Here is a 27,415-nt window from a genome sequence, read left to right as displayed (position 1 = left end):
TAGAAATTTCAATGTAAAGCACTATATGACTTTCTTTGTTTTTGGAATTATACCTTTACATATTGTACTTAACGAAGGCAAAGGTGGTACACAGGAACTGGCCTCTTTAATATTTTTGTCCTTTCGTGGATCACATGTTCTGATAGTCAACTTGGTTTCTGCTTTAGTTTTTATTTGTAGTTTTATGTATATGTACTTTATTGTGTGTGTCTGTTTTCCCATGCTGGTCTTTGTCCCTGAATTACATACTTTTGATTTCCGCTACAATCTTGGTTCCTTTGATTAGTCTTGCAGGGCATTCAGTAGAAACAGGAAACTTCGCGGCCCATCCCCCGGGTATACAATCTCACTCTTTCTAAATACAGATGGAACGATGCATTTGTTTGATTTTTTTCTGATTTTTGATTAGCTTTGAGGAATTCATGGAAATAATTGCTTTATTCAAACTTTGTGTGACCACTGGAAGAACTAATTTTCGTGGCATTGTTTATTAAAAAAAGTCCTTTGTTTTGTTTTTGTTCATTTGGGGGTTGAGTGTGTATTTGTACCTTTCCTGTGTTCTGTACGTTACGTGTGTGTATGTGTGTTTTTATTTAATGTATTCTTTGGACGTGATGCGAATGTCAACTTTCATTTTTTTTAAATTTCTATGGAAGACTAGATAAAATTTGTTTCAGTTTTTCAACATAATTTCTTACCTGACTTTTTATTTTCAATTCTAGCCTGTCCTGGATTTATCAAATTGTTCATCCTAGATATTTTTAAACACACATCATCATCCTGTCTTTATTTATAATTTGATCATTGCCCCCTACCCCGCCCCCTCATAAAAATCAAATGGTTGCTCCCTTAGTGATAACAGTGTATCTTTCAGATAGGTGTTTCATTCGATTTGCTATACGCAAGAACTATTTGAAGGATACAACACTGTTCATAAAGCCCTATTACTATAACGAGAAAGGGTATGGTATATATGTCAGAGATAACAACCCCATCGGGATGAAAATCTCAGCTCAAGGCCACCCATTGGTCTTCAATGAACGACGAGGAAATCATCAAGTATGTACTTAGGTTTTAATTGATAGTAATGAAAATAAAACAATATTTTTTCCTACATCTGCCTTGCTGATATATTCAATATTTTGGTGGTTTGAGGTAAATTCACCATAGTTAAGTATGATCAAATAATGTGCAGTAGGATTATCAGCATTGAGACTATTGTTATCTCTTTATCTGTAATTTTTCAGACATATCGGATTCAAATTAAACAGTATATCTCTTGAAGTACGGAAGTTTAACTTAATCACTTACACAAATTCAAAGACTATTTTAGTTTCGAAATTTTACTTTTAAAAAATCTTACGCCCATTAAGTTATCCTTAAATAACGAACTGAAACTGATTAAAATTTTATGTGTTATATGTTATCAATTTTACATCAGGGGGTCTGAGATACAAAATGTGAAAGAAATAATGTACAGAAAATAAATAAAATTTCAATCCCTTGTCCCTGCTAAACAAAACTGATCTTCTTTTAAGTCGTTTTAGATTATCTTTAAATTTACATTTGTATTTTATTTGCCATCTTGAAAATCGCTTTAGTATCCATTAGATTGAATGCAAAATTAATGAAACGTCAAAGCCATACGCATTTTCAATAACGTCTGGTAAATTATAAACTCAATCACTTATTTCAGTGATGAGAGAGTTCACGCTAAGATCTCGCCTGCAAGTGACATATCTCTGAGATTGAAGTGCTAAAGTCTGCGTACAGCTCGGTACCTGGCGTGTTCTCTCAAAGTTCTGTGTAAAAAGAAAAATAAATGTTTGTATAGAAATCTTGCTGTTAACGCTGCAAGGAAGCAGTCAGTTTTGAAACATCTCTCGCCGGGAGAGAAAAACAAAGCTCTATTTTAGAATAAAATTCCAACCCAAAAGATTTTCTTGATATTTCCTCAAATATTTTGTAGGGTGAACATAGCTAAACTAAAATTAATATGGATTTAGATGGCATTATGAAATTTTATTTCAATGACAAGGTAAGACCATTGAAATAGGCCTAATTCTTACCAGTAAAACTTAAAGAATCGCTCAGTTGGACAGAAAGCCGATTCAGTATTATAGAAAGAATTTCTGATTTATATGCTAAGTGTATGTACGCAATGGTATTCAATAGCACTTGTCAGCAATAAGCTGTCAAAACAACAATCATGTCAAAAAACTTATATCAAGATCATACAAGTTCTTCGGCATTGTTTATTATGAAAAACTTCAAGCCATTCCGTCTCATTCTGTAAATATGTAGAGATACATCTTTCATGCAATAATTAGGTCCCATGTACCATTGTTTTAGATATATATATATATATATATTGTATTTGTGTTTTATTTGATGCAAAGGAAAATAATTTACAAGTAAAACAGTAGTAATCTCTAAATATATATAGTTTTAAGGAGTCAAAATTATCGACACATACATGATTTATATGTTGTAATCTACTCTTATTATTTCATGAGCGATTATTTTGTTCCTTTTTTCTCGTACACATTTTGGGGAGGGGGAATTCTTTATGTATATTTTGTCTTATAATGTTATTAAAGTGAGATCATGGGAAACTTCGAGTAGACAAAACAGCTCGCAAATGAAAGATTGTCGAAATAACTACATACATTAAGCATTTTTTTTTTAAAAAATCAAATAAATTGTGTAAAATTTGAATGGGTGGATGTGTAAATCCTTAGAATAGCAGTCCTTATAAAAATCAGACAGAAGATGATTCATGCATGTCAAAACCGATGGAATTTACTTGTATTTCATATTCAGAAAACAGTTACAGACCACATAAGCAGTCCTGGTTTTTTTTCTATTCTGTTGTGCTCTCGAGATAAAAAAAAATATTGATTGAGTATAACATTGGCACTTTGCAGGAGCTATCGTTCTTGATTTGAATGATTTTAATAGGCCATGAATGTATGGTTTCCTCTAAACTATATATCTGAATACAGAAAGGACTATTGTTACATAAAAATATATTAGTAGCATATGTAGACCAAAGCATTATTTGTTCGGTAGGTTTTTCTACACCACGAATCACCTCTTGAGAGGCAGTGTGTGGATGTTATGTAGACTGGTTCTTAATACAATGAAACATTTGTCCTTTATAAGATGACTCTTTACCCAAATTTAAAAAAAAATACTAATAATAAAGATATTTTTACACTTTTTTCTTTCAAAATATGCAAACGCAGATATGTCAGTTGGCTGACATATTTTATCGAATAAAATGTGAAGAAGTAAGCAGTATAATTCTGCATTAATCTTGAATTTTATCAATAATAAAATAATAAATGTATTATTGTTTAACTTCATAAATTATTGCAAAGCTTTTCTTTCAATTTCTGCACAATCGATATAAATATCATGAAATCGACGCTGTGGTATAGCGTCATGATCGCCGGCCGTATCAAAGATGTCAGTTTAGGGGCGTAGATAGAATTAAAGGCCGAGCAAAGCGAGGCAAGAAAATTTGGGGCTGAAAAATCAATATTTAATGAGAAAAAAAATCCCATTGTAGGGGGGGGGCGTATGCTTTTCGTTTGATCCGCTCCCGATATCCTATAGTTTGCATTATAGGTAAACAGATATTTATATTGGAATGTGTCATTCTAAGTTTTTTTGTAAATCAGACTGTTAAAATGTATAATAGTGATTAATAATGAATTATAATGAATAATAAATATTGTACGTTATTGTATTTGTAGGATCAAGTCGAAAATTATGTAGAAAAAAATGTTTTGTAGCTATGTATTTATTTGAATTAGTTCAATACACATCTAGTTACATATGCCTGTCAGTATTTTATCAAATGAATATAATATTTTATATTAAGCTTTGAATAAGGTTGCTTTCGACACACATTCTGGGGTCCTCTTCTGTATTTATTTTTAATTTGTCCCTAAAAACATAAAAGGACTTTACAGTAATTGAACCCACAGACCATGAATAGCATAGAATTTCTTTAGACACGTTGTGTAATATGTGTCTAAGAAAGTATAAAATAGAAAGCTTTATTTCTAATTATTTCCAGCTACTCTTATTCGATCGTTTTGTTCATTTTCTTGCAAGAGGCATATTGCATTCTTCGCCTATAGAAAAAATTAATACATTTACAATGATAAGTAATTACACATTTTTTAATTACTTTTTTTCATATATTTTTCATTTGTTTCATTAAACCACAACTGCGTGTAATAATTACAGAGTTATAATTGTATTTGACTCTATTGCTAGTGATAAGAGGTTACTCCTTCAAACACATGTACAACATATCGAAATTTGCACTATTTATATGATTGGTATTTTTGTAATTTACCATTCTCATGCAATAGCAAATGACTTAAATCAGATGTTTGTTCAGATTAGAAATTTGTAGAAAAAAATGTTTTTTTATCACTACACCATAAGGGGTCCTCAGATAAGAATCTTAACTGCATCATCAATAGCGGTACTTATAGGAGAAATATGATCCCTAGAAATGTATAAGAACACGCCCTACATCTACACAGTACTGAGGTACACATATACGATGTTAAAATTGTAGATAATGAAAAAAAAACTGTTCCACGCTTCAACATTTTTTAGGACTCTTCTCCAATCAAAATCAGTTTTTTTTTATTTATTTTTTCTAAAAGCCGCCCCACAGACATATATAATGTAAAGATGTGTTATTTATGAAATTTGAAATATTTTGATGGTGAAAAACGTTTACACTGTAGCTTAATTTATATATTATTTTTGTTAGTCACGGAAAATTATATACTTATACCAAGCAGGGTATCTGTTTTTTTTTTTTTTAGATAATCAAGTAAATATATAGCTAAACTTGATACAAGTCCCTTTCTTAAAATTATTAAATAAATGATTTCCGGTTACATATATGTATCATACTAAGTCTTATTTATACAGATATCGGTCTCTACTTTTTATAGAACATTAATTTGAAAAACAAAATACAACAAATCTAATAAATTGTCCTTAGACATATTTTAAGTACAATATTCAAATAAATTTACACAGATCTTTGAACACACCTCAAAATTTACATTGAATTAGTGCTGGAAGACCAAATACTGAACTATGCTTGAACAATGAAATTCTGTCTGTGTATGACCTTGATTGACGTATATCTACACATGTAAGTAGTTAAATATGGAACTTCACTGTTCTTACATTGTTGGGAAGTTTTCGAACTATATAGAGGTCAAAAATTAGTCTTGCTGGGTAATAAAACAGTATAGAACATTTCAGAGAAATTGAAAAAAGCGCCCAAAAATGTTCAACAGTATAAAAATACCGAAAGATGGTACACAATAAAGGTTAAAATTACAGGATTGTTAGAATGCAATATGTGTTGCATACATATCTATGTGCGCGTGTTGCAATTAATTCCTTGATATTTATCATAAATATTTGTTTCCCTTCAGTTTTTTCGCCCCTAAAACTTTAGAGAAGCTTGTTTACACGTTGTTTATATATCCTATATCAACCAAAAAAATTCCTATTATCCGTTTAATTATTATTTAGTGCCCAACATAACTGATCGAACAATCTAAATCAAATCATCGCTCACAAATCGAATAGTTGTTAATTTATTAGCTCTGTTAATCGAACAATCATCGATCAAACTCTCTAGGGAGTTCGATAGATATTTTTGATGATTAATTAGTGATCGGCTTGTATATTGATAAGTGGTCGTTTGCACATGTTTGCCATTTATTCAAAATAGTTCAAGCTTTCTGAAAATATACTTTTTGTCCATTTAAACACATTTGTAAGCGACAAAACTATTGTATTCAAAGTTTTTTTTTTAAAAATAACTAATTGATCAGATTTCGAACTCAAATTTCCACTCAAAATCACAGATCAAAGTCATATGGTAGTTTGATCAACAAGTGTACGATCTACATGTAACCAACCAATAAATATTGAATTTATGACCGATTAGTGATTGATGATCAGTTAATCGATTAGTTATCATGTCCAATTCATTTCGATCTGATATGGTTACAAACCATAATGTGATTGCATGTTTAAAGAGATTTTTTACTCAAGTATGACCTTTATAAACAAAACGTTTGCTTACTTACGGCACATCGTGCTTTGTTGCGTATTGATTTTAATTGGAATTTACTATCTAAATTGCACATGTATTTGATGCATTTATTATGAAATCCCATGTTTTAAACCATTTTCCGCTTTTATGCGACAATTGTTTTCATGTTAATACTTTTTTTTATTTTACACAGGGCTAGCGCTTTTATTGAAATCATACAAATATTATAATGGTTAAACATGTTCAATCTCAGTCTTACGTAGTGTAAAAGTAGTTATCCTGTATGGATCTAGATTTCTTTCGGAAATGGCCCTTTGCCACTAAAGACGACCCGTGTGAGACGAGGTCACGCGCGATCTTCTTAACTCGTTCTTTTAGCCAATGAAACGTCTTAAAAGTGGCAGCGTTATAGACATATTCAATACAAAGGCAAGAAATTTGACGTCACTATACAATATGTTCCAAGAAATGGCGCTGTTCGCTAGGAGAAGCGAACAAATTGTTTTCATGGATTCCGAAGAAACAGGTATTTGTACTCGATGTAGATCAAATATCGGGTTATCTTTCACTCGTTAGAGAAATTCTTTAACTTTTCACTCGTTCCGTGGCGCTCCACTCGTGACACAGACTTGAATTTCTCAAACTCGTCATAGATTCTTCACTCGTGTAAGAACCTATTGACCTATATGTAAATTCGAAATTGAGCAAGTGTGATTTTATTACTGTATCCTGGTACTTTGCCTGTTTATTATATCAAAATATTTGAAATTAAATTGGTAAACCTAGAACTTGTTCACACATCATGCATTTCTTAGTTTTCACCTGTATTGAGGTAATGCGCACGAAAATTTTTTCTCGTTTTTGCCTGATTCTAAATAACTGTTCATGAATGGTGAGCAATAATAAAGCATACAAGATTGTAGTCTCGAATAGAACTGATGCATGAAAACTGTAATTGATTTTTTTTAATTATTTTTTTTAAACCATTTAATGAAATATCAATCTTGCTGTAAATGTTTTTTTTTAAGAAAATGTTCGAAAAGTAATTTGAGTTTCACTTAAAAAAATGGTTTTACTTAGGGTCGTCTTCGATGTACATTTTGAGATTTCCAATGACCATTTCTAATTACTGCTATTTTTTTCTAATCATGCATGTGTCTGTGGACTTTTCTAATACATGTTTTGAAAACACACCACAACGTATGTTGATCTAAGTGGTGTTGAATCGAATGGATGTAGTACAGTTACAGTTGTAATCTATGCGCTTAGGACAAATATTTTGGCCAACATATGATAAATCTTAGTCCAATTTGTGTAATGGAATGGGTCTCATCATAAAGCACGCCAGAAAGGTTTTTTTTATTCGCACATAAAAATAAAAAAAAATGCAAGATTTTATTTGGATATATATTACTCGTGAAGGCATAATTATATATAATTATAATACTGCATGGTCTTTTCTGTTGTATTAACACAACCAATGGTATCACATCATTCTTGCCTTATTTTCTCAAAATGCTCGATTTTTTTAACAAAAAATCAATATAATCTTAGTATTTTAGATAATTCATATTTGTCTTGGCTATGAATTATAAACAATAATAACATAAGATGGTCTAAAGATTTGTTCTAAGCTGCACTGCAAGTAGTTAGATGAGCAGAATTCTGGCCATCTAAGAAGTTGTCATTGATCTCGAATTTACAGGGAAACCTCGCAAGAAACTGAATTTTATTGATAATGCAGCATTATACAACTGTGGCATTCTAAAATGTCATGGTGAAATCGTGATAAACACATGAAAAAGGCGTCATAAAAATGTGACTGAGTTGTTTAAGCCGTACATATAATTTTCTTCACAGTAGAATTTTGCTTCAAAATAGTTGCCATTTCATGCAAAATTTCATAAACACGAAATAACTAGTTCTATTAGAATCGATGTTATTGTTTTACCGTGGGCTGACTATTTAATAATATGTTGCTTGATAGGGCAAGTACCTCCATTCCTCAGTGGTATATAAATCATTGCATGGGTCTGTTTCAAACGATCAGGTTTGTTATGTGTGTCATTGCATGCCCTACAAACCATATTAAGAATGTTTAAAATTGTTCTTGCTAATTTTTCTCATCTTTCTCGCTGGTGGCATAGATTTGGCTTACGATTGATATGTCTTCCATCCGCAATCTATAAATACATATTTCTCGGGTATTCGTTAACACCTTGTACTATAATGGGCTATTCGTCGCACTTTATTAAAGTGGTAAATGTCGTTTAGCTGGGTACTAGAAGTCACGACTTAACATATCAACGTTAGCCTAATAAATCCGCCTTCACTTTTTTTATGCAAGCTAGGGTGATCGAGGATTTATGGTTAGGAGACGTAGATAGAAAATTGTTTGGCGGATAGAAGTTACCCCCCTATGAATCCGCGCCTGGTTTAACACTTGGTAGTTTAATAAAAACTATAAAACTTATTTGTGTAAATTAGAAGTAAAGTCTTTTACTATGTGGAGTTTTGTTGGTGGTAACAATTTTGCCCATTGGACCAGACTTATTATATTAGTGTGTTGTTTTTTTTTCCGGGATTTTTTTTTGGGTTTTTTTTGGTTTTTTTGTTTTTTTGTTTTGTTTTTTTGTTTTTTGTTTTGATTTTTTTTGTTTTGATTTGTTTTGTTTTGTTGTTGTAGGTTAGTAACCATTTTCCCACTGGATCATACTTACGTGGTTTTATTAGGTTGTTTGTTTTATTCTATGATTAATTGTTTAAAATGATATAGCGAGAACCTTTGTCATATTTTAGCATCTATAACGCATGACTTTAATTTTATCCTCTGTTGTCAAACTTTGTAAATGGCTGGTTTTGTTACCATGGTATAGATCACAGCGTAAAGAAATTATACATAGTCTCGGTTTTTTTTTTTTTTACTACAAAACTATGAAATCCTATTAAAATATTTATTAATTAACTTGATATCGCCAACGGACAGATTTTATACTCGAAATTAGCCATATGCCCAAAAAATAAATTGAAAATGTATAACAAGAAACGCGAAAAATCAAATATTATAGGTTTATGTTAAATATTATCCATATTATTTATAATGCCTTAATTACATTTAGAAGAAAATATCTAGATGCTGAGGGTTTGTCTATTAAAATTTCATTAAGTAGATAAAAAAACTTCAGGATCCCTGGTGTGGAAAGCGGCCAAAGCAAATATTTCTTGATAAAAACTTAAGTTACTAATATATTATAGATGTTGATATTCCGTTTCATGATTAATAGCATAACATACATTTCAACTGCTTTTCTCTGCATCTTGGTTTTATTCACTGCGGGAATTGGGAATAAAAACAGTAGGCGCTTATCAAGCCGGGCGCCGGACTATTTTGGTATAAGTCACTTGATGTTCATCAGCAAATGTTTATTATAATATGACTGGGTTGAACGACAATTAATGGGGTTATAGAAATACTACTGTAATCTACAGATGCTTAAATAAATGGGGTATAATATGAATTTATGACATTCGGTTCCTTGTGGGTTTTCTCTTTCTCTAAATTATCACCTCCGCCGCAAGATGTAATTACTGCCTATTTGTATACATCTAACTTCCCTTTGAAATGAAATCTCTTCCCCGTCTCAGCTGTAAACCTTTATTATAAGAGTAAGTTTTGCTTTTGTCATCCTCTTTTCTCTTCCTATGAACAATTATCAAAATTACATATATAAAGTATGCATATCATTAAAGTGACAAATGAGATAGACAATAATTACCCAGAAGAAAGACGTCTTTATTTATTTTATTTTTTTACTATGTTCAATCTAATAGGATTACTTCCCTTAGTACATATACATGTAAAGATCTGAAGTACACCAGGCTAATATCGGCTCAAATTTTGCTGGAAAATAACCCAAATTTCCAACATCAGGGGGTTCCAACCACCCCGGATCTGCCATCGACTTTACATATAGCATTTATGAAGGATTATAACAGGAATTAATATTGAGTTATATTGAAACAAAGTACCCTTGATTCAAATATAAATGTAGTTTTGTTGTATTGTTTGCTTGTGTTTTTTTTATTTTGTTTGTTTTGTTTTTTAGGCTTTGATCTGGTGTTATGACGTCTTTCAGATAGTAGATAATAGTAAGGGAATGGAGTTTAAAAAAACATTCAATAGATCAAGATTGGTGTTGTGTGTCTGTGTGTGTGTGTGTGTGTGTTTGTGTTTTTATTTTTTTATTCTAAACTTTCTTTTATGTAAATGAAGTTGCAATTTGGAGTGTTGCTCTCACTTGAAACAAAAAGTCAGAAATAAAGGAAGGCAAATGATTGAATACATACTTGACTCCTACAAGAAAAGTTTTTGAGAGTTGAAGCTGATATTTCATGTTTTTGAGTGTGTGATTTTCGGTAGAGTAATTACTTTATTACAGAACAAACGCTTTGGTGCGTTTTTGAACAAGTTATTCAGCGGCAAGTGCTGTCATTTGGCATTAGCGTTGCACTTTGCTTGAAATTTTCTAGCACTTAGCTATAATTCACAAGAGCATTATTTTAGCATGCAGAGCGTTTTAATGGTCTACCGAACTGATAAGAGTATTTGAAGTATCATGAGTACGGAATAGAAAGTGGTGATAGTTATAAAAACTGGATAAAATTCTGACATGTGCCCGATTGTGAAAAATCTGGTGAATTTTAAGTAAAAAGCATCCCGCACTGCAGTAGACAACATTGTCATTTTAAAGCATTTTGGAACGAAATACTATGAAATTTAATATACATTATAGTTTCATCTCATTATTACTATCATCTGCGGTTTATATTCAGATCTATGGTAAAAATATTCATCGGTCTATAGTCAAACGCTTTACATACTTTCGCTCCAAAAATTCGAATAAAATTGAAATTAGTTTTGGCGTCGAATGACAAAATCGTTTTCTGTGCGGTTTAAACATATCTTTATTTCGGAGTTAATATTTAATACATCAGAGTCATGGATTTGTTAAGGATGGGTGAATTGTATTTGTGAAAATAATTATTTGAATCTTCTTTTTGATAACATTATCCGCCTTTTCGGGAGTATAACATCTTATTTTCACATTAAGAACTTTATTATAAAAACAAGATAATTTCAAAGCAGGGTATTCACAAAGTTAATAAAGCCCAGCTTCACTGCAGGCTCCAACGTTTGCAGCATAAGAAGTCACTCTATATGGTTAATATTAATGTGTGTTTTGATTTATTCAATCTATAATAGTCAATTATAGTGTAATGGAATTCTCTCTTTAGTATCAAATTTCTGAGATTATTGAAAAAGGTTAAGATTAAAGTTACGTTTGTTTTTATTTGATAACTTCGACCAGAATAATAAAATAATTCTATAATCTATCAAAATAAATCAAGACACATCTCTTTTTCTATAGCTAGGTTCGTCTTTCAAAAACATAACTCCTGTTATATTTGGGTAGATAACTAGTTTTGTATTGAGAAAATAATTGGAAGATTCTTATCACCTAGACGCCGGCGACGTCTTTTTTTTTGGGGGGGGGGGGGGTTATTTTGCCATTTATTATTTTTTTTGTGTTTGTTTTGTTTTAGTTTTTTTTTTTGTCATGAGTTATTTGTTGTTTTTTTTTCTGTTTTTTTTTTTTCTATTTTAATTTGTTGTCTCATATTCGACCCATTCAAATGCAGTTGGAAATATCCAGAATTAGACCCAATACTTCTTCATATAAAAAAAATTTTCTTACACCAAGAGATTCGATCTTCTCTCCTTAATAATCCCATTCACCTATTTCTTAAGAATTAGATAGATATGTTATAATGTATCAAGGCGATGACATTCCAACGGGTAAAATGATTAACACCCGCATTAATTACCGTTCCCCGTCACGAATAGGGGAGACATTCAAAGTTCACACGTCGTTTAAAATCAGCCATGTCAGCTGGGGCCCTTATTTACATCAAAAGGAAGAGAGGGAGGGGTAAAGGATAAGTATTTAGGTGTTAATGATCTATTATGATTAAAGAGTAGGAATTAAATAATCTATTGAAAGTTTGTTAACTTGTATAAAGGGGGTATTATTTGTTTTTGATAAGGATTAACGGTGAAAAGTAAACTTAGTATGCGATAAGTCGTTTCAGTTTTGTTCCGGTTGAAATTTGTTTATTTTATTTATCAAACTATTTTGTCGGTTAAAATAATAATTCATGTAATATTTTAATAATCATGTCATTGTTTAGAAAAGAAATTAGTAAAAACAACAGCATTCTTGCAAAAAAATAGTCAGGATTTTCAATCAATTAGATTAGAGGAACATAAAAAAAGAAATAAAATATAAAATAAATACAGTTTGCATTGGTAGTTAGCATATCATATTTTTCTATTGTGTAACACTTTTTATGTGGATGGTGTCGCAGAATTTAATGAAAAAGCAGCATGATTTTATTGACTTCGTCAATTGCGAATAGATTTCTTAATTTTTTTTATATTTTGTCCAATAATTCTTGGGTGGCACTACTTTGATAAGTAAGCACAGATTTTGGATGAGTTTCCGTATCGGTTTGTTAATTTGCTGTACATAAGTCAATTTTATGCCTCACCCCGCTAATTCTTAATATCATCATTCAATTTGTGTCAACGAAATTACTAATTCATTTCATGTTGTGAAATATACAGCTTAAGTTAGAACTAATTTAGTGCACGGTTTATCTTCTGTACGATGATTTTGTTGAAAGAAAATCTGACACTCGGGCAACTTAATCTGGATTTTCATAAATGCCATAATACGGAGGGTTATGGCATGTGGCTTCATTCCCCTCCAATCTAATAATCCCCATAATGTACCCAATTATAAGCAGTGACCGTTTAATCATTGTTGAGTAATTGATGATGTTGATATCTTGGACATGTTGATAAGCAGGAATAATAATGCACAGTCGAGTTGATAAACCTGCGGTATGCGTTCATCTCATTTTTTTGTTTTCTTTCAAAATTAAGTTTTATGAATATTCCCTTTTTGATAATTACGAAACAACTTAGTGAAGGATAAGTACAAAAATAAATTTGTTTAAAAATTCACAGCTCTGACCATTGAATAAATAAATATTTTTTCAAGTTCCATTGAAAAAAATATCACAGTTTATAAACCAAGCCCGTCTAACTATTCATTCTATATAAAGGGTGTTCAGTATTTAGATAATAAAATCTTTATTTATACAATAGTTCAAAGACTGACACAGTAGCCCAGTTTCTAAAGAAATGCGTTAATTTCATTTTATCTGATTAGCAGTTTGTTGCAGACACCTATGGTCATTCTAACATTACACTGCCCTTGTTTACGTTCAAACTGCCAAAATGAAAAAGAATGAACACAATTACAGTTTATATATCATTTTCTATTTATATATATAGCTTCCTTTTTTTTTTTTTTTTTTTTTTTTTTTTTTGTTTTTGTTTTTTTTTTATAAGAACATTTCTATATTGTTTCTGCGTTTACCTTTTCTCTCAGTTCCCGCACTTATAAAATTGTAAAAATATTTTCTAGTAAAAATATTGATAAAATAATTAAGTTTTCTATCATAACAAACATAACACTTATAAGAAGCACTATTTTGTTACTTATTGGAGTTTTGTCGTAGATTTTCCCACAAAAACCAAATGATAAGGTTTCCCACGGCGTCCCTGCTAATGAAGAGCAAATAAGAATGCTTATTTTTCTTGTTCTAATGAGATCTACTCACAAAGCACTTGATGTATAAGACGTCACAGAACTACTCCAAGCACACATCTGTTCGAAACATCAAGTATTTTTGCACTTATTTCTAGCTACAGGTGTTTAACAAATGAATATATAATATATAATAATGGACTTTTTTTTGCTCATAATGTATTCTCGTTATAATTTTTCGGACATGATTTAATTTTTTTTTCGTGCTCGTTTTGCATGTAAAATAAATTTTTATTAAATAATCAGACAGTATAATTTTGAAACAAAATCATAGAAATAAAAAAGATACAAAGAAAACGGATTAATTTAAAAAAAATATATAATTGCTCTCTGCAATCATTTCTGATAATTCCCATTTAATAACTGATTAGTCCATCATTTTTAATAATATTAATTAATTGAAAATTTTAATAACGAAACACTTTTGTGTTGTTTGAATTTTGTATTTTTTTAATACCTTTTCTGTAATATCGTCACTTAAATTACGCCTACTTTATTAGCCACGCCTTTTAAACGATCAGCCAATCAGAATTGGTAAAGGTGTTACATTTCACTTATGCAGACTTTGGAACACCAATTGAAAAATAGATTCTGTTAAAAATGTATCAATTTGATTTCTGTAAGAAAATTTAACGAGGCTAAATATTTTCTTTGACTCTGTAGTGGTCTTCATATCATGTCTTCTTTTTCGACACGATAGAATTTATGTTCGAGAGCTACTGTGGTGCAAATGACGTGAATCTTCTAAGTTTCAAGCCGGACTCGGATCAACTCCAGCAGGGCTGATGTGTTGACTATTTCACTAGTGACTTTATTCTTTAAAGTAGTACCGTGTCGGGATTGTTTACCACTGTTAAACTACTGTGAGGACAGGAAAGGAAAAAAAAATCACCTTTTGATGATATACCAAAATATTTTGTCAGCATGATTAATCCTTACATGGAAAATCCACATGCTTCTCTTCCCCCGGGGGCATTGAAGTTGAGTCCCCCACATCCTATGAATGAGGGATTGCACAATCAGTCGAGTTCTCCGCAGTACCCACCACAAACAAATGGATACGGGGCTACGCATTCACACTTAGGAAGTTATGCTGCAAGAGACTTTTTATTCCGGCGTCCAGATATAGGACTGTCAAGTCATGACACCGGTGGCACAGGTCATCATGGCGGTATGTTCCCTACATCTGCTAGTTTCCATTCACATCACCATCCTGAAGCCAACTCTAGTCACATTCTGTTTCCGAGTATACACGATGGTCCACACCAGACATCATCACATTTGAACAACCAGGTTCGATTTGGTCTGACAACACCTCCGGATGTGTACTCCAGGCCGGAACAGCTAGCACAGTTTCCTCCGAGAGCAGATCATTATGCGCAACACTATAACATGGGACCTATTAACTCATTAAATCATATGAACATGGGCCCTCATGGCCCCGGTGCATTTTTTCGGTACATGAGGCCGCAGATAAAACAAGAACACACGTGTTTATGGGTGGACTATGAGCAGCCAGAACCTAAAAAGCCTTGTAATAAAGTGTTTAACACAATGCACGAGATAGTGACTCACATAACAGTGGACCATGTCGGAGGTCCCGAACAAACAAATCATGCCTGCTACTGGCAAGAGTGTGCTCGGGAACAGAGACCATTCAAAGCTAAATATAAACTTGTCAACCACATTAGAGTCCATACGGGAGAAAAACCGTTTCCTTGTCCGTTCCCGGGATGTGGAAAAGTTTTCGCCAGATCTGAAAATCTCAAAATTCATAAACGCACGCATACAGGTATGGTATAAAATTAATATTTGTGTTTTCAAGACCGGATATCAAAATTGAAATAATCCGAAATGATTTGATATGCAATTAAATTAAGGAATTTAGTTCACCGACATACCAAGTTTCAATGAAAAGAATACTTCAATTTAAAACGCAAAAAAATAAATAGTTTAATAATTTGTATAACTATCTTATACTGTGGGAAAATCTTAAAGTATTCACTGACCATAATCTTAAATGAATCATAGAATTATCTTTTGTTTAGAGAGATATTAATGGAATAAAATGTTAACTTACAATTTTTGTTGAATTTATATTTAAATGATCTGATTTTATTCCTCGAACGTGATAATATTTTGACACATGAATACTACTGACTTAAACCAAATTTATATGATACTGCTCTTTATTTGTTTATTTTAAATAGATAATGGAAATGAAATTAAATTTAACAAATTTTACCTTGGTCACTCAATAAATTTCTTAATTTCGGATAGACCCGTACCTATTTTACGACATTAAAACGAAAGTGCAGAGTCCCAGAGCAGTGTAAACACGAAATGCGGATATTTCAACATTTTATATTATATAATTGTGTATTAGGTTACGCCTTGTTCAAATAATTCTATACATTTCTAAATACAAGAATAACTTTTTTATAGATAATTAAAGAAGAGAAGTTCATTTTGAATTGTATGTTTGTGCAATCAATAGAGCCTTTTCTCACTTAAAGAATATTAAATAACCCATAAAAATAAATTGATTTTAAACACTTAAAACTTGTAACTTATTTAACAAAATAGCCTTCAGAAAGCAAAAACTTGTCACTATTATGAAGCAAGTCTTTGAACTTTAAAAGTATATTTTGTAAATTTCAAACCCATTCGAACTGGATACAAAAAAAAACTGTCAATTCTAACAAGTGCATAATACAAATTCCAAATAACATTTTCTCAATTGGCCTAAGGTCTCACAAACGATAATTGAGATGTTCCCGAAAGTTAATTTACAAAATTTCTAAAGTTAATTTGTAAAATTAATTTGTAAATACAAATTCCATTGTAAAAAGTAACAACCCACTTGATACTAGTGCCATTTCAAGTACAATTTTTTTCACCTAAAATCAATTGGATGGTTACTCTAGGTGAAAAATATCGAATTTTAACAGAAAAGTCACCGGATTGTCCACTTGTGTCTAATACTATTTGTGAAGTTGTCACTTGTTTTGTGTAGAATGGAATAGATTATTGGTTTTCGATAGACTTATCACCTTCAAATAAATCAACAACGAAACGGAATTTTGCCAAATAATTTTTTATTGAACTTGTTAATAGACACTATTTTCTTGTTTCTTTTTTGCGGAACGAATTTATATTATTTTTGTAATGCTTTCATATTACCTTCATACTATTTGAACTAATTTACCCTTTGAACTGACAAATAGTTAATAAAACAAAATTTGAAAACACCCTTTCAAGATGTCCAAAACAAGACTAGCAGTGTTTTACTGAGAAGTGGTGTGCTTCCTCTTACGAAAATGACCCCAGTGGGTCCATTCCCAACAAGTTTTACATAACCAGCAATTAGCACCCACTGCCTGCACGTGAAAGTTCACAGCGAGACTAACGATTAATTAATAGGCCAATTAATAACGCGCATCTCAAAATAAATCTAGCAAGAACAATGTGATTCTGTCGTATCTCCTAGAACGCATCTTGATTCTCCATTGCGTCTTAATTTTCCAACTTGACATTAATTGTAGTCGTAAACTTCAGTTATGGGGGACAAGTCGGAACTAAGTTCCATTCCAGATGGTTCTGAGAGTGTTCTTTGCGTATTATGTCTTCACGCCCATTACTTGGTTTGATAAATATACCATACATATTTGCTCGGTAATGTAGGTTTTATGATGGTCTGATGCATCAACTGGGTGTTATAATTTCGTTTATTACAGGAATTTTGTAATTTATATCAACTTTAATGTTTGGGAGACTAATTCATTTTGCAGAAGGGTTGAGAATATCGGCGTGTCTATTATTTTTGCAATTATGATATAAATACATATAAATGATACATTACTAGTTAACACCATCAGTGCATTCGTTGTTCAATCGCGTTACATTATCTGACACTTTTTAATTTTAATTTTTTTTTGCCGGTCATTTCTTTTTAATATTTATTTTCCTGAATCAAAATGACAAATATATAAATGAGAAATGGGCGATATTTTAACATATTATATTATTTGTTGAACCCAATTAAATAAAGATTTTTATTTTATTTTATTTTATGTTGTCAAAGCTCGTGTTTTGATATCTGCTCGCCTTGGTTTGTTTGGAACTATTTTCCCGCTGACGAATTAACACTTGCTTCAAGAAATGAAATGAATAAGATCTGAATGATGACACAATATTCATTACACTACAACACAGGAAGGAAAAGGTGTGAAATCCCCTAGTGGATTCACAATCTGACAAAATATCTAGGTTCAAAAGATCACATCATATTTGATCTCTCTGCTGAGAATTTTCTCACCATTTTTTGTTTGTTTTTACTCAGCATCATTTACAAGTTCTTGTGCTTAATTTCCCCCCTTGACAGACAAGCAATACAACAATTCAAAACAGCCATCATTTAGACGTCAAATTACGTCTTCTGTAATAGATTTGTAGAAAGTGCATTCATTCCAAAGTGTTTTCTGAGAGTAAAATAATTCAAAACAGCTGGAAGCTAAACTATCATCGTAATATTTTCAATATTTATGGGGGAAATTTACAAGTATATAAAGTTAAAAACCAAGCATTTGTAGAGAGAACTACACTATTTTCTGCAACCTGTTACTTATATATATTGTGTGGCACAGCTGTATATAGAAATAAACAATATGCCATCAAGATGGATACGTATTTTAATAACATGCTAGACTGAGTGTGTTATATCATAATTTCATTTTTTTTCTCTTTTTAAACTATTCTTTTCCAGTTCAAATGTTAGCGTTCATATTTTAATGCTGATCGGAACAATGTGACAATTCTATGCAAACAAAGATATTGAATAACAACATAAGTGCACAATGTCAAACTTGCTTAAAACAACTAAAAAAAAAGTAAAACGATTTTCTTTAAATCTCCAAAAAATCTTCTTACTTATAAGTGCTCCTTCATCAGGAGCAAGTAATTAATGCAAACAATAATTAAGTTTCACATCAAGCATCATCATAAACACTTGTAGAGTATTGGATTACTTGGAGAATTAATCTTGGAGTAAATACACAAACAAATCATCGATTCTCCATTTGACAGTCTGTCATGTGCCATAACTTCATCAATACAAAGAAAACATGATTAAATGGTATGGGGGAGAATCCTATACCGACATGCAATTGACTTCCGGAACATGGACATCTCAAGACTCTGTTTCGCTAGACAAACATTGTCTATCGCTGAATAGAATCCACATTTCTCTTTGAGAGAATTAAACGATAAATTGAAAAAAAAAGATTTATTACGTATATGAATGATTGTACTTCAATAACCATAAGATACAATGTCATATTTTTAAACAGCTAAACATGTCATACTTGAAACTGCGCAAAATGACGTCCGCTGTGTGATACTTATCTCCAATTTTTATTGGTTTTCTTTTCCGTTTTTAATTTTAATTTTAATTTTCTTGTTTAGCTCTGTAATGTCTGTACGTGTTCATGTTTGCGGAGGAAATATTTTATAAGTGTGTTTTGGGTTTTAAGAGTCTAATATTCTTCATTTTTACATTCAAGATTCAAGATTCTTTATTTCTTGAGTCTGAGTGAAATAAAGAATCTTGAATCTTGATTTCATTTTTAGAGGAGTTTATATCAATACTTACCTTTCCTCGTCAACGTCAAGCATTTCAGATATAATCACTTTCGCCTCATCATATGATGCACGATGAACATCACGATGACCTTCAGTTTTCTCCTAATGAATTAAACATTTCAATAACGGTACCATGGAATCTATGATAATTTCAAAAATAACAAATGACATCGGTGATAGATGCACGGTTATTAATTATTATTACTTCAAGACGGGCTTAGATTATCGAGACTTGGGTTATTATTGTGGATTAAACATTTATCAGTCAGCTGTCAGAAGCATCGGGTCTATTGTATCGCCTTCTCTGGCTTCGGGACAACAGCGCCGTAAATCGTCAATGGAGTATTGTTTCAATATTTCTCTAGAGTTTAGATACCAATTCATGCGTAGACTGTTGCAGTAATGTCACTAACTTGTTGCAGCTTTTATATTAGTAATAACAAAATGATCATTATTTTTAACACCAACGTGTATGGTGAATGACTCAATTAATTGAAATTACTAATTTTCATATACGATGTTCGATATTGGAGTTTCATATGCAATACCGCAAATAATAGGAAAATTAAAATAGTTCACGTGACAAGAAGAGCATACAGTATTTATAAGACGCGGACGCACATGAATGAAAATACCGATTTATAACAATTTTCTATTTTCCTGGCTTTTGTTCCATCGTTGGTTCAATCCATTATTATTGACATTCCTCAAGAATTCAAAATAAAACGCCTAAGTATTATAAACATCAGTTTAATATGAAGATAAAGATGAAGGATGTGTCGACGACAGAAAGTAATCTATGGCGTGTAAGAAATCGGCAAAACTTACATAAGCCCATCTATTATCACGAGTTATTCACAGCTTTTTTTCACTTTTTTTTACAGGAGAAAAGCCGTTTAGATGCGAGTTTGAAGGATGTGACAGAAGATTCGCTAATAGTTCTGATCGAAAGAAGCATTCACACGTACACACGAGCGACAAACCGTATATTTGTAAAATACGAGGATGTGATAAAACATACACTCATCCAAGTTCTCTCAGGAAACACATGAAAATCCATGGTAACATTTCACCTAGTTTAGAACTTAAAGACTCTGATGACGAAACAAATCCGTCCGAGGGTGACACAACAGCAAGTTCTCCGCCATTAAAGGAAGTGAAAAGTGAACACTTGACCGGAAATCAAGAGACTTCACCGATGTCGAATGCATCGTCGACAGAAATACGAAGAAATGACAATGTAAGTTTGGGACAATCTCATCAAACTAATATTAATGACTGGTACGTGTACCAAGGGACGAACAATGGACTGACAAATCTAAGAAACGAAAATGAACATTCAGCGTTCAGTTCTATGGGGCATTTATCGAACATACATCCACCACCAATAGCTCAATATTCGTGATAAGCAAGTGACCAACATGCAAAGATGGTTGCATGTTAATACAGCAAAGAGAAATTATTAGAACTTTTTGAAATATTCTATTGCGATGATAGAGTAATATGTCTGTACGATTGTAGTCTTTAAATTATTTTACAAACTTGTCAAAATTAAAAATAGTTTGAAAATGTTAGTTTTTGAAATGGTATGTTCTACATTTAATGCATAAGTAATATAAATGGTCTAAAGTAGCTTTTATCCAGTTTCATTTCCTACAAATCATATTATAAACGTTATAAAATGTAAATACAAAGTATTCGACTATAATGAGATGACGGTTTAAAAGATTTTATTTTAAAATGTTGAATTTGTATCCATGGTAAAGAAAATAAGAGATAAGATAATTATATAAAGGGTCTTACGTTATTTTTAATTCAGAGTGAATTCGTGTAAACTAGTACTATTTGGAAATTTTTATTCATTTATCTGTTAAAACCAACGTTTTTCATGGTCTATTTACTCATAATCGACTAACAGGATGAAGACAAAATAATATTCTGGGTAAAGCTTACAAAACTTAATTCAGTGGCGGATCGAGAGGATGGAACCCCCTCGTGCTATATCATGGCAAAATTAGCTAATAATAGCCAGAACTCCTTTTTTACTGGACTCACCCTCAGAATCTCTGGATCCGCCCCGAATTGATTAGTATTACCGTAGTAATCCTTGTATTTTGTTGTTTACCTTTTGGTCGCTTTTTCGTCGAGGGACTGAAAAAAAACATTAATCGTTTCCTACACTACATGAATAATTTTCTAACCCTTGATCAGATGTGTACAAAGTCCATTTAGCAACAGAAATAAATCTATATGGATAAAAAATAAGTACTTTTACACGCAATTACCAATAAAAATACTAAATCGGCTTTATCTTTCTTCCCTGCTGGCAGAGTTATTACCACGGATGAAAGCATAAAATCGGACGAAACAAAACTGAAAACGATGAGTATTATATTCCTAATATATCCATACATGTATACATATGTACAAGTATATGTCAGTTGTAAATACCTTCACCAGCACAAAAATCCTATGAATGTTTTAAACAAAAGATGTGAATACACACAATGAAATAAATGTACATTATACTCAATAACACACAGAAAGTTTTAAGCTAATGTCGATATATAAGTGGAAAGCTCAACAGGATAAAAACTTTATTTGAAATTGAGAAATTATAAAGTTATTCCTATAGAAAGGGGTCATGTTGTACAGACATGAACATTAATACGTCCTTATCATTATCTCCTATATCATAATACGTTTAATATCAAGATTCATTTTGCAATGTACAATGTCTTGAATGACAGTACTAAATTTCACAGACAGCTACTGACAAATATAGTTTAAGTATTAAATTATATAGAAATGCAACATACTAATTAGATATAGAAGAACTTAGTAAGTTAAACCTTATATTAGATTAAGAACGACAATAAAAAATATAGTGGCGGGTCTAAAGTAGAGTACTGGGGTTGAAATCCCCTTTTGTTCGAAATGTTTGTTAATTTTGTGCAAAATTTGGCCAAAAAAGAGCAAAATAATATTTTGGAACTTCTTTTTGATGTAACTTCAGGATCAGAACTCGCTGATATAATTTTGTGGATCCTCCACCATTAAAAAACATTTTGAACTGTTCGTTGATGTTTATAAATCTGCAAACTTAAAACACATAGTTAAATTTTCTCCCCGAGCTTCTGAAAGGTTTGTCATTTATTCATTATAAGAATACACAGACATTATTTTAGAATTACAACCTATGTAGAAATGCACCATCAGAACAATTAACCCATGAATCATAAACGCTTTGTAGAGTTCGTAAGAATGAAAAATATGTAAATGGTACACGAGTATTGAAACAATTTTAGGTACTTAGTTGATGGATTAACACCAAGAAAGTACGTTACAACCAATTTTGAGACACTCTTAACAAGCATTCAGACGAATCTTTCGCTATTGTACATAGCATTGTATTCAAATGGCATATTTCTGGTTCCATAAATAAAATTTATTAGTCCTGACATGGATATGCTTTTTAAAGGACAGTGGAATTTTAACACCTTTTGACTGCTTTGTAATTTATAATATTGCATTTCTATATATGTCAACATTATGTTGAAGGAAATAAATACGCGCTGTTATATATGGCCAAAAAATTTCCTTTTTATGTGAGGGATCCTAAAGTTTAATTTCTTATCAGTTTATATGCGTTGTTAAAAGTGTCAAAATCCAGCCTATATCGTGCAAAGAAACAAACAATTCACCAAGGGAATGTCATTAAAAACATAGGCTAAATGCAAGGATTACATTTCTCCTCAATGAAAATTGAAGATTCATTTAACTCGTTGAAAACACTATTTTCCGGAATTCATTCATCCGTACCTAAGCTTAGAATCGCCGTGGACATAAAGTAACCAGTTTGTCGCCTATGTCATATTAAAAAGACATAAGATTTTAAAGTCTGTCGGGAAGATTCCAATGAAGACAAATCGAGCGAAATGAATGATTCATTTCCACATAAGAAAAATCTTCTTTTATAGACTTCGCCATAATACACACATTTATCTGTTAATAGTAACACATTTAAGCGGAATATCATTATAGAAAAGACTGCATTGGTTGAAAACCGCCTTGTCACGGGCCGTCTATGCTAATTTGGTATTTTACAATATAAAAGGTGTCAGCACTTACACATGAAAGAATTAGTTTTATAAAAGTTCAATTTTTTTTTTCAATTGAATATTTTCATCTGAAGTAGGCTTTAGCGTCTCCGTTTGTATAATAGAGAATCATAGCTCTTCTTTGAAGATAAATAAATGCTCCATAAGAGCCAACCAATGAAAACTCAAATTGGTATACGGATGACCGGAAGTTGTGCCCAGTATCGAAAAATGCTACTATAAAGTGCTTCGTAGTTACTCTGACTTCAACCTGGTCTAATTCCTATTTCTTATATTATAAAATAAACTATGTATCTTAAAGTCCAAATAGTTTGAGATTTTTCTATATCTGCAAGTTATTTTAAATATTGTTTTTAAATGATAAATATTTTCATTTATACAACATTTTTTTATTCTTTTTGTTATGTGATAAAAATATTGTATTTCACAGAAGCGTTTTTTGTTTTTGTTTTTAAGTTTCTTTGTCTGTTTTATTTATTTATAAATATACTTTTATTTACTTGTAGTAATCGTTTATTGTGTCATTATTGTTGTCGAATTTTAGAATACACATCAACGATGTAAAAATGGTTTGCATTTAATTTAGATGAAACGTTTTTTAACAAAATATGATCATTAGATTGATAAAAAGAGAGAAAAAAATAGAGTTATGATTTTCTTATCGCTTTCTTATACTTATCTTCAACGGGATCTCTTATCACCAGATAGACTTTCAGGTTTTGGATTTTCGCTATGATAGTTTCTCTGGCACACAAAACATCTAATATTTCATTATTTGATATGGACATTAAAGTATGTTTTTCACTTCATTCAAAGAAGTGTGGAAATTCTGCCTAGATCCTTTGAGAGATAATCAAGTCAAGATACGCTAGATGCAGCTGTCACATTTTTCCGTTAGTTTCTCGTCTTCTTTGCTGGTAATTTGGCCATTATGTGTGATCACTTATGAAGATATTTTCCTTCTAAATTAATGCACGAAGAAATAGTTATATAACTCAGACTTATTTAAGGATCATTTAAAATATCAGATTCAGTTGCAAGATTGTTGCTAGATCTATGAAAGGCTGATGAGCAAACACGATGACCGAGAAAACACGCATTTAAAACTACAGGCAGTATTGAAAAAAGCAAGGGAAACTGCCGACCGTGCAATTTTCACTTTTAAAGATCAGTCAACTGAAAAAAAAAACAAAATGCAACTCAGAACATGCTCATATATCTCACATACGTTTTCCCTTTTAAAATGTTTAAATCCAGTGGCCTAATCGAGTTACTGTTTATACGGTATCAGAACTTAATGCTTTTATCCTTGTAGTTTAAATTGGCCCTTCAGAAAAAAATATTATTTCACAAATTGTCGCAACTTTATCCGGGCAATCACTCACAAGATGTAATACTATATACCAAAGACTCGTTTTTCGGTAATTGTTTTATTGTGAACTGCAGACTTACCAATTAAATTCACATAATCAATTACAATATTTTAACATTTTTCCATTAAAGGCCCATATATCTGACCATATTTACATGAAAATTATAGGTTATTGTCAGGCTCTCCCGGCTGAGATTTTTTACTTCCAAACGGTAAATAAGGACGTGTGACTACAAACTAAAACAGATTATTAAGCTATTATTGTATTGTATTTTTACAATGTTTTTCAATAAGAAAATTCATAAATACAGATGTGAAGAGTGATTTAAGTTTCTTGTTAGTTAATGGCAATGATTATAAACACAGCGGCAACATTCTTAGCCAAAACATCACCGGGAAAGAGCACGTGCGAAGAAAATTAGACTGTCGTCTGCGACAAAACTTGTCATGTCGATGGTTAATGGGTTCCCATTCTTTCAGTAAAATCCGTGGAAATTTGAACATGATTATGTCAATTTTAGCACAGTTTCTGTCCTTTAAGCGAAAGTTTTAATACGTTTGTGTATTCTTCATCTTTCTCAATATTTTCACTGTTGGGTATTTGGATATACGCATCATAAGTTGTAGAAATGAAAGACTGGCATATGAACTCTATTCTATGAATATCTCAGCAATCTGATGTTGCTACCGAAAGCCTCTTTCGTCAAATCCGATTACATTGTTCACAGCTTAAATATAAACAAAGTGAACAACTTTGTATAAAGGAAGGGTAAGTGTCGAACAAATGTTAAATTAGGGAGCAGGTGTATTAATGGGGAGTCTGCTTACATTTCCTGGGGTGCAGGAATCAAAACATTCATAATTGTTTTATCGAAAAAAGATAAGATAGTTCTATTTACTTCCTGTGTAGCGCGTGCAGTTAACGCGCTAAGACTGTCATTATGTCTGCTGATAGAGTAGATACCAAAAACTTCAAGGGAAGTTTATGATGCCGGATTCCATCAAGACTTCGTTTTAAATTTTACAGTCAAGAAGTATGAAATCAAAATAAAAAATTAGATTTTTTTAATAAAGTGAAAAATTCAGCTGCATAATTTTTTAGAATGTAGTCTTGAACTTCAGCAAAGACTTCCACAATATCCAAAGTTTAAGTAGTCATAACGACATCAGTTATTAAAAATGTATAAATATGCCCATTTGTTTGTCTTAATCACAAATTTGGATATACATGTAATAGACACAGACGATTTTGAATATTTTATCTGCTATCTGCAGGCCGTATACTTTCTCTAACTAGGCTAGAAGGGGGAATTTGTAAATCAATATGCATTAAAACGAGGACGTAAATAGTATAAAATGTAAACCAATCAGCCATCGACCGACAAGTTACAGCATTCTTCGAGTTATTTTTTGTCATTTATTTTTTCTCCTAATTTTCTAATTATTTGCAAGTTTTCATTCATTATTTAAAGAAGTGTCCATTGTATGGATTGCTTAAGCTTATTCAAGACAGATATATAAATGGCTGCCTTTCAAAACCACTCAGAATCCTCTGTCACGCTCTGTTGATTTCTATAGTTGACACATTGTTGCTGAGAAAAAAGCTTATTTTGTACAAGGCTCCAAAAGGGATGGTTGTAATGATTTATTCATCAGTAGCCACTTCAACTCACATATTCAACTTGTTGCCCATCTCCATTTAATGCTTTGAATAGATGTAAATGTTTGTATCAGAATTTTCTATGCGATTTCAATAAAAGAAGGAAACAATACTGCGCCCTGCATGACACCCAAAACTGTGAAAAATGTCGATAACGTATTCATTTAAGCTTCAATTAAAGATTAATGTGCTTTCTCTGTTGAAAGCAGTCAAGTCTAAAAATCGTTTTCACCTTGTGTCAAAACTCATTCACGGATTTATAAACATATATTGAAAGCATATTCCATCATCCATCAAGGCTTGCTTTTTTAATATTTCAATTGCCGCTCTCTGCGTCTTGCAGTCTAGAAAACGGATTATAGTCCCAATTCTAATGAATACAAATAGACCTACAGATAGGGAACTGTGAGTCTATACAAAACCTCTTCCACGTCTCATTGACACAGTTATAATCACTTATAACAAAATTATTGTTTTCAATTTTGACTATGTATAAAATTTTCCGGTAGCTCTGATAATTTAATTCCATATAAGGCACGAAGTGGTACCCGGTTTTCAAATTCAATCTAAAATGATACCCATCATTAAACATCAAAAAGTGAAACTATGATTGATATCTAGAACACAACCTGCATACTAAAAGACCGTATTTACATTTCGGTGTTCAAAAAATATATTCATAACATTGAACTATCATTGATTTTATTGTAGAGTATTGAATTGAATTGTATATTTATTCAGAAGTAGTTGCTAATTAAAGCATACATAAATTGA

General features: G+C 31.5%; 1 protein-coding gene across 1 annotated transcript; it reads left to right on the top strand.

The window, feature by feature from the left end:
* Nucleotides 1-14,432: 14,432 nt before the first annotated feature.
* On the top strand, nucleotides 14,433-21,057 carry LOC148626067 (zinc finger protein ZIC 1-like). The gene is made up of 2 exons (XM_088569687.1): nucleotides 14,433-15,640; nucleotides 20,373-21,057. The coding sequence occupies exons 1-2, from the start codon at nucleotides 14,773-14,775 to the stop codon at nucleotides 20,891-20,893; spliced, it is 1,389 nt and encodes a 462-aa protein (XP_088425813.1). The 5' UTR covers nucleotides 14,433-14,772; the 3' UTR covers nucleotides 20,894-21,057.
* The last annotated feature ends 6,358 nt before the right edge of the window (nucleotides 21,058-27,415 follow it).

This window comes from Perna viridis, chromosome 2 (genome assembly GCF_037379345.1).
Source record: "Perna viridis isolate PV_CMFRI_1.1 ecotype Kerala chromosome 2, ASM3737934v1, whole genome shotgun sequence".
In the NCBI taxonomy this organism is placed as follows: domain Eukaryota; kingdom Metazoa; phylum Mollusca; class Bivalvia; order Mytilida; family Mytilidae; genus Perna; species Perna viridis.
This window is presented reverse-complemented; position numbering and strand designations above follow the sequence as displayed.